This window comes from Panthera tigris, chromosome A1, assembly GCF_018350195.1.
Source record: "Panthera tigris isolate Pti1 chromosome A1, P.tigris_Pti1_mat1.1, whole genome shotgun sequence".
Lineage (NCBI taxonomy): Eukaryota > Metazoa > Chordata > Mammalia > Carnivora > Felidae > Panthera > Panthera tigris.
This window is the reverse complement of record NC_056660.1, coordinates 114,605,266-114,617,915: the sequence shown is the minus strand read 5'-3', so window position 1 is coordinate 114,617,915 and position 12,650 is coordinate 114,605,266. Positions and strand designations below refer to the sequence as shown.

General features: G+C 38.6%; 1 protein-coding gene across 3 annotated transcripts in view; it reads right to left on the bottom strand.

Moving 5' to 3' along the window:
- Positions 1-12,650, bottom strand: part of CTNNA1 (catenin alpha 1) — a 176,781-nt gene that overhangs the window by 27,241 nt on the left and 136,890 nt on the right. For all 3 annotated transcript variants that reach the window (XM_042984815.1, XM_042984820.1, XM_042984805.1), the window contains exon 10: positions 4,196-4,288. In XM_042984815.1, coding sequence (XP_042840749.1) covers positions 4,196-4,288 — 93 coding nt within the window. The remainder of the gene's footprint in view (positions 1-4,195; positions 4,289-12,650) is intronic.

Here is a 12,650-nt window from a genome sequence, read left to right as displayed (position 1 = left end):
AATGCAGGCAGAGACAGCTGACCTACTTCCTTTCTTGCAACAGCAAATCACAAAAAAATGTGGGTGCTTTTGTTCCCCCAAGCAACAAAACAAAGCCACTTTCAGGTTACTTCCTCCCGAACTTTAATTAATCTCAAATATTTGAAGTTAAAGTCACTTAACTGCTACAAAGTTAGTACTTCACAACAGTTCTCATTTCCAAAGTTAATTTGCTACTGAGTGAACTGACAAAATGGGGGAAAAGCTCCTCTGGAGGTTCCATCTGTCATCTCTCCCCTTCAACAATAAGGTCTAGGAGCCAACTCCAAAATGTAGGTGGGGCCACAGAAGAGTTACATAAGGAGAACATCTCCAACACAGGGGCCCGGGCTTCCTACATGCAAGAGTGTGGGTGTGAGGCACAAAAACCAGCATGGAAAAATCGAACACGTACTTCATCCTGTGGTCAGATATTGCCAGCAGCCTCACAATAAAGATGCACTCTAATAACTGTCTATAGGCTACAGCATTTTTGTTAATTAATAAATTAATTTTTATATTTTTAAATTTACATCCAAATTAGTTAGCATATAGTACAACAATGATTTCAGGAGTAGATTCCTTAGTGCCCCTTACCCTTTAGCCCATCCCCCATCCCACAACCCCTCCAGTAACCCTCTGTTCTCCGTATTTAAGTCTCTTACGTTTTGTCCTCCTTCCTGTTTTTATATTATTTTTGCTTCCCTTCCTTTTGTTCATCTGTTCGTATCTTAAAGTCTTCATAAGTGAGTCATATGATATCTTTCTCTAATTTTGCTTAGCATAATACCCTCTAGTTCCATCCACATACTTGCAAATGGCAAGATTTCATTCTTTTTGATTGCCAAGTAATACTCCAGTGTGTGTGTGTGTACACATGCCACATCTTCCTTCTCCATTGATGGACATTTGAGCTCTTTCCATACTTTGGCTGTTGTTGATAGTGCTACTATAAACTTGGGGTGCATGTGGCCCTTCAAAACAGCATCCCTGTATCCCCTGGATAAATACCCTAGTAGTGCAATGGCTGGGTTGCACAGTAGTTCTATTTTTAATTTTTTGAGGAACCTCCGTACTATTTTCCAGAGAGGCTGTGCCAGTTTGCTTTCCCACCAGCAGTGCAAAAGAGATCTCTTTCTCCGCATCCTCTCCAACATCCATTGTTACCTGAGTTGTTAATGTTAGCCATTCTGACAGGTGCTATCTCACTGTGGTTTTGATCTGTATTTCCCTGATGAGTGAGGTTGAGCATTTTTTCATGTGTCAGTTGGCCATCTGGATGTCTTCTTTGGAGAAGTGTCTATTCATGTCTTCTGCCCATTTCTTCACTGGATTATTTGTTTTTTGGGTGTTGAGTTTGAGAAGTTCTTTATAGATTTTGGATACTAACCCTTTATCTGATATGTCATTTGCAAATCTCTTCTTCCATTCTGTTGGTTGCCTTTTAGTTTTGGTGATTGTTTCCTTCGCTGTGCAGAAGCTTTTCATTTTGATGAGGTCCCTATAGTTCATTGGTACTTTTGTTTCCCTTGCCTCCAGAGACGTGTTGAGTAAGAAGTTGCTGTGGCCAAGGTCAAAGAGGTTTTTGCCTGCTTTCTCCCTGAGAATTTTGATGTCTTACATCATTACAAATGTCTTACATTTAGGTCTTTCATCCATTTTGAGTTTATTTTTGTGTATGGTGTAAGAAAGTAGTCTAGGTTCATTTTTCTGCATGTCACTGTCCAGTTTTCCCAGCACCACTTGCTGAAGAGACAGTCTTTTTTCCATTGGATATTCTTTCCTGCTTTGTCGAAGTTTAGTTGGCCATACATTTGTGGATCCATTTCTGGGTTCTCTATTCTATTCCATGGATCTGAGTGTCTGTTTTTGTGCCATATAGGCTGCAGCATATTAAACCCCTTCCTAAACTCCTGGGGAACTAACCAGCCTAGTCTGTTTATCACACAAGCCAGTGTCTGTGGAAGGGAACACCTCTAGTTCAGGGCCCTGGTGGTAGAGGTCACTGCCCACATCAGAATGAAGAGTAAGGAGAGAGAGAGCTCCAGGGAAAGCCCTCTTCCTCACAGGGATGGCCACCAGCCAGTTTGAAGAAGAAGCGCTTTGAGAATGCAATGCACGGGCCAGGGTAAGCCAGATGCAGTCTCAGAGGAGTTTGGTTTACCCTCTTCAAAGACTTTCTAAACTTTTGATTAGTTACCTATCGTTTAAAATTGATACTTGACAGAAAAACCTGAATTGCTGACTTCTCTTTAAAAATAATGAAAGGACCTGGCAATACTGGCCTGGAGTGGAATCGCAGCTTCCTCATGTAGAAACGGCACATACTACTCAAGTTTGTCACTATCATGGCTGCAAATGTCTGCTGTATTTGCCATCACTGAGTCTGCCCAGCCCTGCTTTGAGCAGGGGCAAAAATGAACCTAGGCAAGAGTCTGGAAGACAAGAAGCACACTTGGGAAAACACCTTTTTATCCAGGACACACACCTAATACTAAGGGTGGTCTGGGCACAGTCTAAACCCACTCCTCCTGAAGGTCTGTTCTACTAGAAGAAATCAAATACCCAAGAGAGAAACAATGCTGAGGGCAAACTCAAACCGGCACAACATGGCCCAGCCACACATGATTTGTGCACACCACCATTTCATTAGGATCTACTAGACTCTCCATGTGATTTTTTCTCCTAGGCTTAAGATCATTTATATAAATACTCTTGGTAGGTGTGATCAGCGTATGTTACCATCTGTTTCAGCTGATATGTGAAAGCATTGTGGCTTTTCAAGCATTTCAAAATCAAACGGAGAACCAAAGACATTAAAAACAAAGTGCTGATAGGGTAAAATGATAAACTTGGGGAAAGAATGCCCCATCTTTAGAAATTTACTCTGAATTTACTTCTTACAACTTAGTCATCCATGAACTTTCTACAAGTCATTCAATCCATTGTGCTTATTATCTTTACCGCTACTAATTTCTACTGGATTTCATGACTGTATGAAAGCTGAAAAGATGTTCATCATATAATGTGGATTCACAATGGCCTATCATAGTAGTGTTTACACAAACCAACTCTCACTGGCAAGCGAGATACACATGAATGACGATTAGAACAAATGCCTTAACTAACCTGTGCACCAGTTAAGATCCCAGATTAATAATCAGGCTTTACTTCTTTTGGTTGCCTATCTTGAGGGTCAGGAATTATTTATATGAAAGGGCCAAAGTATTGGTCTCAATATATTTTAAAGCTGGTTGCACACACAACATAGAAATTTCATTCCTATGACCTCTCTTCTGTTACTCCCATTCCTCTGCTTTATTTCCCTTTATCTGTGGCCACTGCCATCTGACAGGACATTTAGAGAAAGTAAATGTAAATCCTCAGAGTAGGCCCATGAGCAGTCTCTGCTTGGGAAATCAGAAGGGCAGCCTCTTCCACTGAAAACAGCACTTATACCGCTTAAAAACACCTGTGACTGTCAAGGAGCAGGGGACCCCACAGACAGGGTCAGTTCCCCTCATAGGAGGCAGGCCAACACGTTGGTCATTTAACAAAGGAACTGTTCTTCTATGTACTTCAGAGTCTTTCAAGAGTCCCAGACTGCCATAATCGCTAGTCTTCCAATATGCCATCATAAATGGAGAAAAGTTCTCAAGCTTTTAATTCAGTAGCTAGCTGGATTACGTTGCTAACATATGTAGCAAAATGCTACTTCAGGACATTACAGAGTAATGGTTCTAGCTCTTGGATCTTGTTCCCTCCATCACAAAGATCCAAATCCCAGGCATTAAGGAGCATAGGTGGGTAACTGTTACTCCTTCAGGTTTGTCAGATAACTACCCTAAATCCAGGACTGTCAAATGTTGCAGATGGCCCTCTCTCAAGGAGGTTACAGACTGAGTAGTGAGGTCACTACACACCCTCCACTTGCCAGCAATGAAAGACACTATCCATTTTTAATGAAAGGCAAAGGATAGTAATATGGGATGCCCCAAGGAAATGTCACTTGAAGCTGAACATAAATTTCTACAAGCTTTGTGAACTCTGGATCAGTGTTTTGTCCTCAAGACTTCTATGTAAAATTCTAAAAACAAAATTAAAAAAATAAACCTGATCTCCAATGTAACCAAACTCCAATTCAGTGGTACCATAAACATTTTTGGTCATACCTTACCTGAGGACAGAGAGCTTCTAGCTGACTTGCTGACATTCGAACAAGCTTTACACCTTCTTCATTGTTTGAGATGGAACAGGCCAAGTTGGCAACCTAGAAGAAGGAACACCATAAAAAGTTCTTGGAAGATTTTTCTTTTGATCCCTAAGGAAAACAAATGTATACCCACTCCCACCTCTGATCTTTTATAGAACACATGCCAAGAGCACAAATGGTATTTTATTTCTCAAATTAATTACCTACCTAGGAGGACTTTTTTTTTTTTTTTTTTTAAATCTCTGTGCTAAGGAGACTATGTCGACTTGTAACACAGGTCACACTGTTGGCAGAATGAGATTCCAGGGCATGTAACTCATAGGCTTTACCATGCTCTCTTACCTGCCTGAACAGTAGAAAGGCAGTTCTCATGGTGTGGACAACAACATGAGAAAAGCTAAGGAATCAAGGGCATTCAGAAAGAAAAGCTGGTGTCCTCAATTACAAATATACCATGTAGCTGGTTCTTGAAGAAAAGAAATAGAAATTCTAAGATGCTATTCTCATTTTACAGGTGAATGGCTGCTTACTAAGCCAAGAGGTTTATTTAAACACAAAGATATTTTTCAAATTAAAAAAAAATAGTATTAAGATAACATCAACATATACCCAAGGCCATCTTCATCAGAAATGGAAAAATAAACAGGGATGATGTCCCACAGTTAGAAGAAAACTATCCTTCAACTAGGTTCTCAAAAGCACTGAAAGCTGAACTCCTTTCTGAATGGTACTGCTTTATTTGAACTGAACTCTTGACCTTTCTGTCCAAAGTATCTTAACGACACTGCTCCAGTAGCCAGAAACAATCTTTCCAAGTTGTGTCAGACTTCCTCAGCTGAAGCCCTGGCCGTGGTGAGAACCTTGCTCTGTAGCAACTGTGAGCACTGTGATCACTTACCCATGTTTCTACATAAACAGGCTTGCCAACCCCAATGGTAATACCAAGGACCAAATGAATACATTGTGCTAAGACACATCTTCCCCCCCCCCCCCCCCCCGGTTGCAAATTGAGTTATGAATGACAGATGCGTAGGCAGTTTAATATCAAAGGCACTTTCCGGGAATTTAAATGCCAGAGTAAACAAGGGCAATGGTGATAACCTTTGATTTTCACTCCTCCACCCAACTTAAGCACATACAGGCAAAAGAAAAATTACGTACTATTATGGCTGTTGTTTGCAGTATTATGGTTAGGGATTATCAGCTTTCTGGAAGACTGCTAACTATCAGAATCCTGCAATGCCTAATCATAAGGAGAAACAACAGAACTAACATGCAATTTAAATATAAAATGTAAAGAAATAAAAAATTAAGTCAGATCTTTAATGTTTAGGGGTCTTCAAAATCATATACAGAAGTAACATATTTCCCCTAAAGATTACAATTCCACTTTCTAGTATCAACTGGACCTGAGCAAACAGGCACTAGTCTTCATGATAATACAGTTGATTATGCAGATTTTTTTTGTTTAAAAATTACTGCAAAACATAACCAAAACTCTATTTTGTAAAATATAAAATGTTTAAAAAACATTATCCCTCAATGATGCTACAGTGCAGGAGAAAGCTTAACTTAGATATGTTCATGAATCTGCAACTCCCACTGTTTCAATTCCTTAAGAAGGCATTTTGAAAAACAAATATAAAATTTGGGGCTCATCACTACATTAGTAATTTGAGACTAACAAAGATTCCTGGTGAGGTGAGCATACTAATACCCAGCACTCCCGCCCCACTCCCACTATTTGGGAGGCCAGCCAAGTGTAAAATTCAGGAAGGTCTGTCACTCTGTTTCTATCCTTACTCTCTAGTCACTACTAGCATCATTTTATTTCAATTTACACTCACCCAATTTTATGAATCTGTAAGATCCAGAAAAGTAAGAAGCAAAGATTATGTAAACTATTATATATTATAGATCAGATACATGAGAGTGTGGGTGGCTAAGGCTGAAATGGCTGACCTCTGTAAACCATCTTTCCTGTTTCCTGATACAATTCCTAACAAAATAAAGGCTATGCAAGACTTGTTCTTTATTTTAAAACGTTACTTAAATGGTTTCTGATGTATTGCTGAAGCAGTAATGTTCCACAAGAGTACACTGCCTGTTTCAGGAGGCCGCCCTGCCTGGCCCGGGAGGAGGGAGAGAGCGCCTGTCACTGACAGTCTTCTTCAGATGAATGAGCTTCTATTCACCCTCCAGGGACAGGGCTACTCACTTCCAACAATGACAAATGTGCAAATGCAACATCTCAACCGTAGCTCTCTGAGATGCTAACCTCATATACTAGTGCCACGCTTGACAACAGTGAAAGGGGAGGCTGAGAGGAGGGGTTTCCTAAATGTCTCCTTCTGGGGCTCTAGAAATTCGGGAGAGCAGTTCATACTGAGACTGAAGAAGAGACTCAAGTTTAAATTAAAAATACATAGACCAAACTTCCAGAGAACCTGGCAGAACACTGTGCAGTTACCTCTAGATTTTCTCTGGGAATAAATAATTGTATCTCTGCTATCATGGTAACTTGTGTATTAACAGTTTAAATGTCTTTGATTCTTGCTAATTCAAGAGGTGGCCTAAGACTGACACTATGACCTATGAAATCATAAGCTTTGAAATCATTAAGGCCTCTTGCACTATCTATGCCTACACTGTGGAAGTTTGGACCTTAGAGAAGAGCAGAACATTTCAGAAAACCAGCAACTCCCTGATTTAAAAAAAAAAAAAAAAAAAAAAAAAAAAAAAAAAGCCCTGGATTTTTGCTGGTTTTAGGAGTAGCACAGTAACAATTTATGCTGTGGAGGAAAAAAGAAATGTCACAGCCAGGCTGTGTCATATCAACAAATATGACATCTGCACACTACAAAAAAGACAACTTTTCAGACATTTAGGAAAACTCTACCTTTATACTAGATTTTCTCTTCTTAAATAAAATTTATGAAGTTCCATAATGGGAAAAAAACCCCATTATGACAATTTCTCCTCTATTATACATGTGTTGATGACTTTTAAATGAAGGTTAAATTTGTGTAAGGTCAGCACAAGTTTCTTCCCACGGCCCTCAGTAACTGCTTCTCCTTCATATTTGGCTGAGGGGCTCCACTGCCCCTTACTCTGGAACCTCTGCAGGAAGTGAGATTTCTTTTTGTTCTTGGTGGTAAATTAATAACCTAACAGCCTATGCCCATTGTGGGGAGTAAAACAAGTGAAAAGAACTTTGGAAAAGGGAGCTCAAGTCCACAACCATAACCATAAAGCTCAAGAGGTTGAAGCTCAAAACCTGCATTACTTGCCATTGTGGCTCTGGGTCATGCTACCACTTAAGTTTTCCTCTTTAAAATGGTTGAGTCTGAGCTCTCAACAAGTCCAAAATTACAGTAACTCAACTTTGTAAACTTGACATGCATCAAGTGAGAAGTCCCAACTACACATCATATAAATTTCACAACCACTCAAGAAACTTCTACCAGTTATTCCCAAATCCACAAGAGAAATGATGATGGAACAGAGGATAAGCCTCCAACTTTCCAATTTGAGGAAAGGGTGTTGGCTACCTTATTAGGAGTAACAAAATATCTTACCAAAAAATGAAATGTGGTAATGGATGCATACTTCTACAAATTTAGTAAAAATCAGAGTTGTATACTTAAAAGGGGTAGATGTGAATTTTATACTCTGTAATTTATACCTTCCAACTCTTTTTTGTTTCTTGATGCAGGGCTAACCAGGTAATTGAGGGAAATTATCAGAGGCTAGACATAAGAAAGCAGAAATTCAAAGAGTTTTATAAAAGAAACCACTGAAAACAGTGCTTGCACAGGGGTGGGAATAGAGAAATGGGTCTGTTCCATTCTGTGATTAGAATCTGGGTTTTTAATGGACCAATACACCTTGGCCCTCACAAGGGGAGGTGTCCCTAAGCAACTGGCAGAAGCAAATATAAATGGAAATTTTCTCTGATAGAAGGTCATCCAAACCCAGGCCTCAAAGAATTCTCATATACAAAATTCCAGGAAGGTAAATTTACAATAAAAAATGCAGGAAGTACACAAGGAAATAAGCTATCTTGGGCAGGAGTAAGCAAAAACAATTGTGTAATCAGATTCATAATGACTACAGATACTCAAATGATCAAAACTAGAGTATTAAAAAATATATTATGTTAACAGAAATGAAAGAAAAGCAAGCATACAAAGTTAAAATACAGTAAAAAATGACTAGCCATATTTAAGAAGGATCAAAGTAGAACTTCCAGAGAAAATCTGTAACTTCTATACCTCCTAGAAATTTAGTATATATCATGTACTGTTAAAAAGAGACGTACTAACCTGTAAAATCAAACTTAAGAACTTATTCAGGAAAACTAAGAAATTTTCACAATATGGAGACAATGCACAAAATTAAGAGACATGCAATTACACTGAAAGTATCTATTATTCAACCATGAGGGATTCAGAAGCAAAGACAGAGAAAGAGGGAGTGGCAATAGTGAAAGAGAGAATGACTGAAAAATTTTCAGAGTGGATGAAATATAAATTTCATATTTGGGAACACAAAGTCTAAATAGGGGAATAAAAAGAAATCCATAACCAGACATACTGCAGTGAATCTTTACAACAACAAATACTCTAGTTTTAAAACAAGGTCTTAAAAACAGAAAGTAAATACAAATTATCCACAAAGTAAGCTCAGTAAGACTGACTGATGACTTAACAGCAATGACGGATGCCAGAGATAGGGAAATAGTATCTTCAAATCACTGGAGTTGGGGACCTGGCAGGGGGATAATCCTAGGACTATATATTCAACAAAACTGTTTCTCTAAGATTTGGGGCACAATAAAGACTAAAAACAACCCAAGATCATTTACTCCAGACAGATCTTCCCTCCCCCTACTAAGTTTGTAACAAAGATGCTTTAGGAAGAAGAGATAATTCCAGACAGAAGGCTTAACAACATGAAAGAAGAAATGAGAAGCAGTGAAAATAATGTATCAAGTACAATTTAAGCAAAGTGGAAAAAATGAATTCAGCAATACCAATAGTACCTAACTCATGGGACTAAAACTTACAAGAACCAAAGTACTGGACAACAGTAACATTTAAGTTGGAGAATGACTGAAGTCAAAGCATTTTAAGATTCTGACATAGTTTCAGAAGGAGGAAAAGATACTGATTAACCCTCAACCACTCAGTTAAACATGCATGCTAAAATATCCAGAACCACTACTAATAAAACAGAGTTTACCACTTCCAAACAAGGGGGGTGGAGGGAGAGGTGGGGGGGAGTGGGGGGTGGAGAAGAGGAGGCGAGAGGACTCAATCCCATGCAAAGGAGTCAAGACAGTTAAAAACAGAGGAGGGATGGAAGCAGAGGGTTAAGGAGAAAGAGAACAAAATGCAGCAGTTAAAATGAATCCACATGTCACAACCATAATGAATGTATATGAACAAAATTCTCTAACAGGAAAAAAAACTTTACTAAAGTGAGTAAAAATAAGTAAACATTACTCTTTATAAAATACATTTAAAACATAAACAAAAGTTGTACACTGTCTTTAAAAAGAAAGGATAAAGCTATACTGGATGATCGGAAGGAAGCACTTGACTCACAGCCCTCTGTCCTTCCCAATTATGTCACTGGGAGGCTGAAGGCCACATGCCAGGTAGGCTCCTCACCAGATCACAGCTGTTCGCACCTGAAGAATGATATGACCTTGTCTTTTAAGAGACAAACCACAAAAATTAAAAACAAATTTTTTAAAAGGAAAATAATGTGGTATCTGTCAGTATACTGTATTAAAATGTTGAGCAACCCTATATATTTAATCATTCACTGACCCTTAAGTATAAATACATAAAAACCCCATGTAAGGATTCTTTTCACATCTTTAGCATAGGCTTATTTCCCATGAAAGAAAAGGGGGGGGGGGGCATTCTCCCTCCATTCTAAGGACAAGAACTACACAACTGTGTTTCATCCTTTCCTTCTTGCTACCAGGAAGTTCAGTGCCAAATCCAAACTCAGGCATGGCAATTATAGTTCAAGATTGTCTATTATTCTTTTCCTAGTTCCTGATTTTCTACATCTACCTTATGTTATCATGTCTCTCTTTATTTGAAATAAACTATATCAAATCTAATTTTAGGAAGAGGCGGGATACAAATATAAGCATCTCTAGTAACAGATTTGGAAACTGTGACTTTATTAAAACATCATAAATTATTTTAAATGGCTTTGATATTTGGTATTTTTTAAAGGCTTTTTAAAAGGCTTTCATTGTAAATCATCACCCAAGGAATCATTTCTATTTACTTGGTATCGCATAGACCATTTCCAAAGTTCTCTATTTCTATCTAACTGCCTGAATAATGTCAGTACACCTAGAAAGTGTGCCTATCTAAACATCAGTTCATCAGCTCTACTGATGAGGTAACAGGAGGGCTCTTCTGGAGCAGGGTAAAGACTGGGCAGGGTTTCTCTGATTACTCTTACCAATGCTCCAAGAGAAAAGAATCTTGATGTTCCCTGAGAACAAGGTTCATCGACTGCCTTCACTAGACCATCCCAAAATCTGAGTAGGTAGTTAAGTTCGACCAAAAACACTTGTTTGGGTATGAGATGTTAAAATAGTACACACAAGACACTTTTGTTTGGCGGAGACTCAAGCATGTGAACTTACAGACCTTTAAAAATGTGGAAAGACCAAGCTCAATAGGTTTAATAAATTCTTTTGGAATCCAAGGTCAGCATCCCCCCCAATGATACTGACTGCTTTAAACATACTACAGTCATAGAAAATGGAAGGTTCATTTAATTTGCTATTTGCAGGAATTTCAGCCTATAGTATTATACAGAGGCACTAAGAAAAATACTGAAGCTGTCACAGGTGGATCACATAAGGTCAGTGTTCAATTCAAATGCTCCTTACAGAGCCTTCTTCAAGGCCACTTTCCTGTACATTACGGGCAAACCACAGAATATAAGTTATAATGCAGATCGTTCAATTTGCAGTAAAAATACACACTTTAAGCCAATAATGTCATACCGTATGAAGTCCTGGATAATGGGAAATACTTTGGAGTGAGGGGTGTGCATGTGGCAACTCAACAATGATAATCCAACTCCAAAGCATACCAGTTAGGGGTACCTGGGTGGCTCGGGTGTCGAGCATCCAATGTTTGGTTTCCGCTCAGGTCATGATCTCATGGTTTGTGAGTTGGAACCCCGCATCATCTGGGAGCCTGCTCGGGATATTCTCTCTCCCTATCTCTCTGCCCCTACTCCGCTTGCGTTCTCTCTCAAAATAAATAAATAAAAACTTTAAAAAATAAAGGCATACCAGTTACATTTACCTTCTGATTCTTAATACACAAAGCAATGAATGAGATACTATCTTATTGTAGCAAGTTCATAATGATAAAAGGCCTATTTTAATGCAATGTCTGGGTCTGAGAGGAAAGGAATACTAAATGATATATGTTTTTAGAGGCAAGATTTCATGAATGGCATTTTTCCTATTTCACTCTCAATTCGTGAAAAAGGACTCAGAAGAAAGCAAAATTAAAAGGAAAAACTGACTGCTCTTTAGCTATTAAGCTGCTCACAGCCAAAGGAGGTAGGCTAAGAATGAAGCAATTAAAAAGGACACATGGGTATTGCTTCTTTCTGACAAAATAAATATTTTACCTCAATATGCTTAAAAATGAAGAGCAACATAAAGAAATCATTAACTTGATATGGGAGAAAAAGTCAAGTATAAAAGGTATTACAGTTACCCTGAAGCACAGCCATGATCTTTCATAAAAAGATGAAAGAAAAGCCCTCAGTGCTATACTCCAGAACAAAAGAAAATGGTGAAAAGAAGCGTCATGCCGCTCACCAGTAATGACCCTCAGCTCTTGCTCCCTTACTCACGGGCCTTGGGGACACACAACCTATATGCACCCTTCACACAAGAATATGGGCTTCAGTATGATGTGGGAATGGATTGCACTGACAAATGTGGTATGAGACATGCAGAGGTCCCAGCCAGAACCCAAGAAAATAAGAACAACTTCATGGCAAATACTGTTAATTGCCTTTTCAAATAAAATCACAAAAGTCATTTACTAAGGATTGAATCGGCAGCCAGCCTCACACAGCCTTCTTGACACTAACTGTGCACACAGAGGGACTGGAGGAATTTGCTTCTGTTCTAAAAACTTAAGAGTCAGTATGTGGTTTTTAGTCTTGAAATTCATCTTGTATTTTCATCATGTGATATACAAGGAAGGTACCATAAAAGGTTTCCATTTCTAAGTGGGTGTTATTCCCTAATACCACTCAGAAACTATGAATATATTTGAAGCAACTTTACATGACACCCCAAATTAAAGCATAACCCTTTTATACTATTTTACTTGGTCTGGGAAGAAAGTAT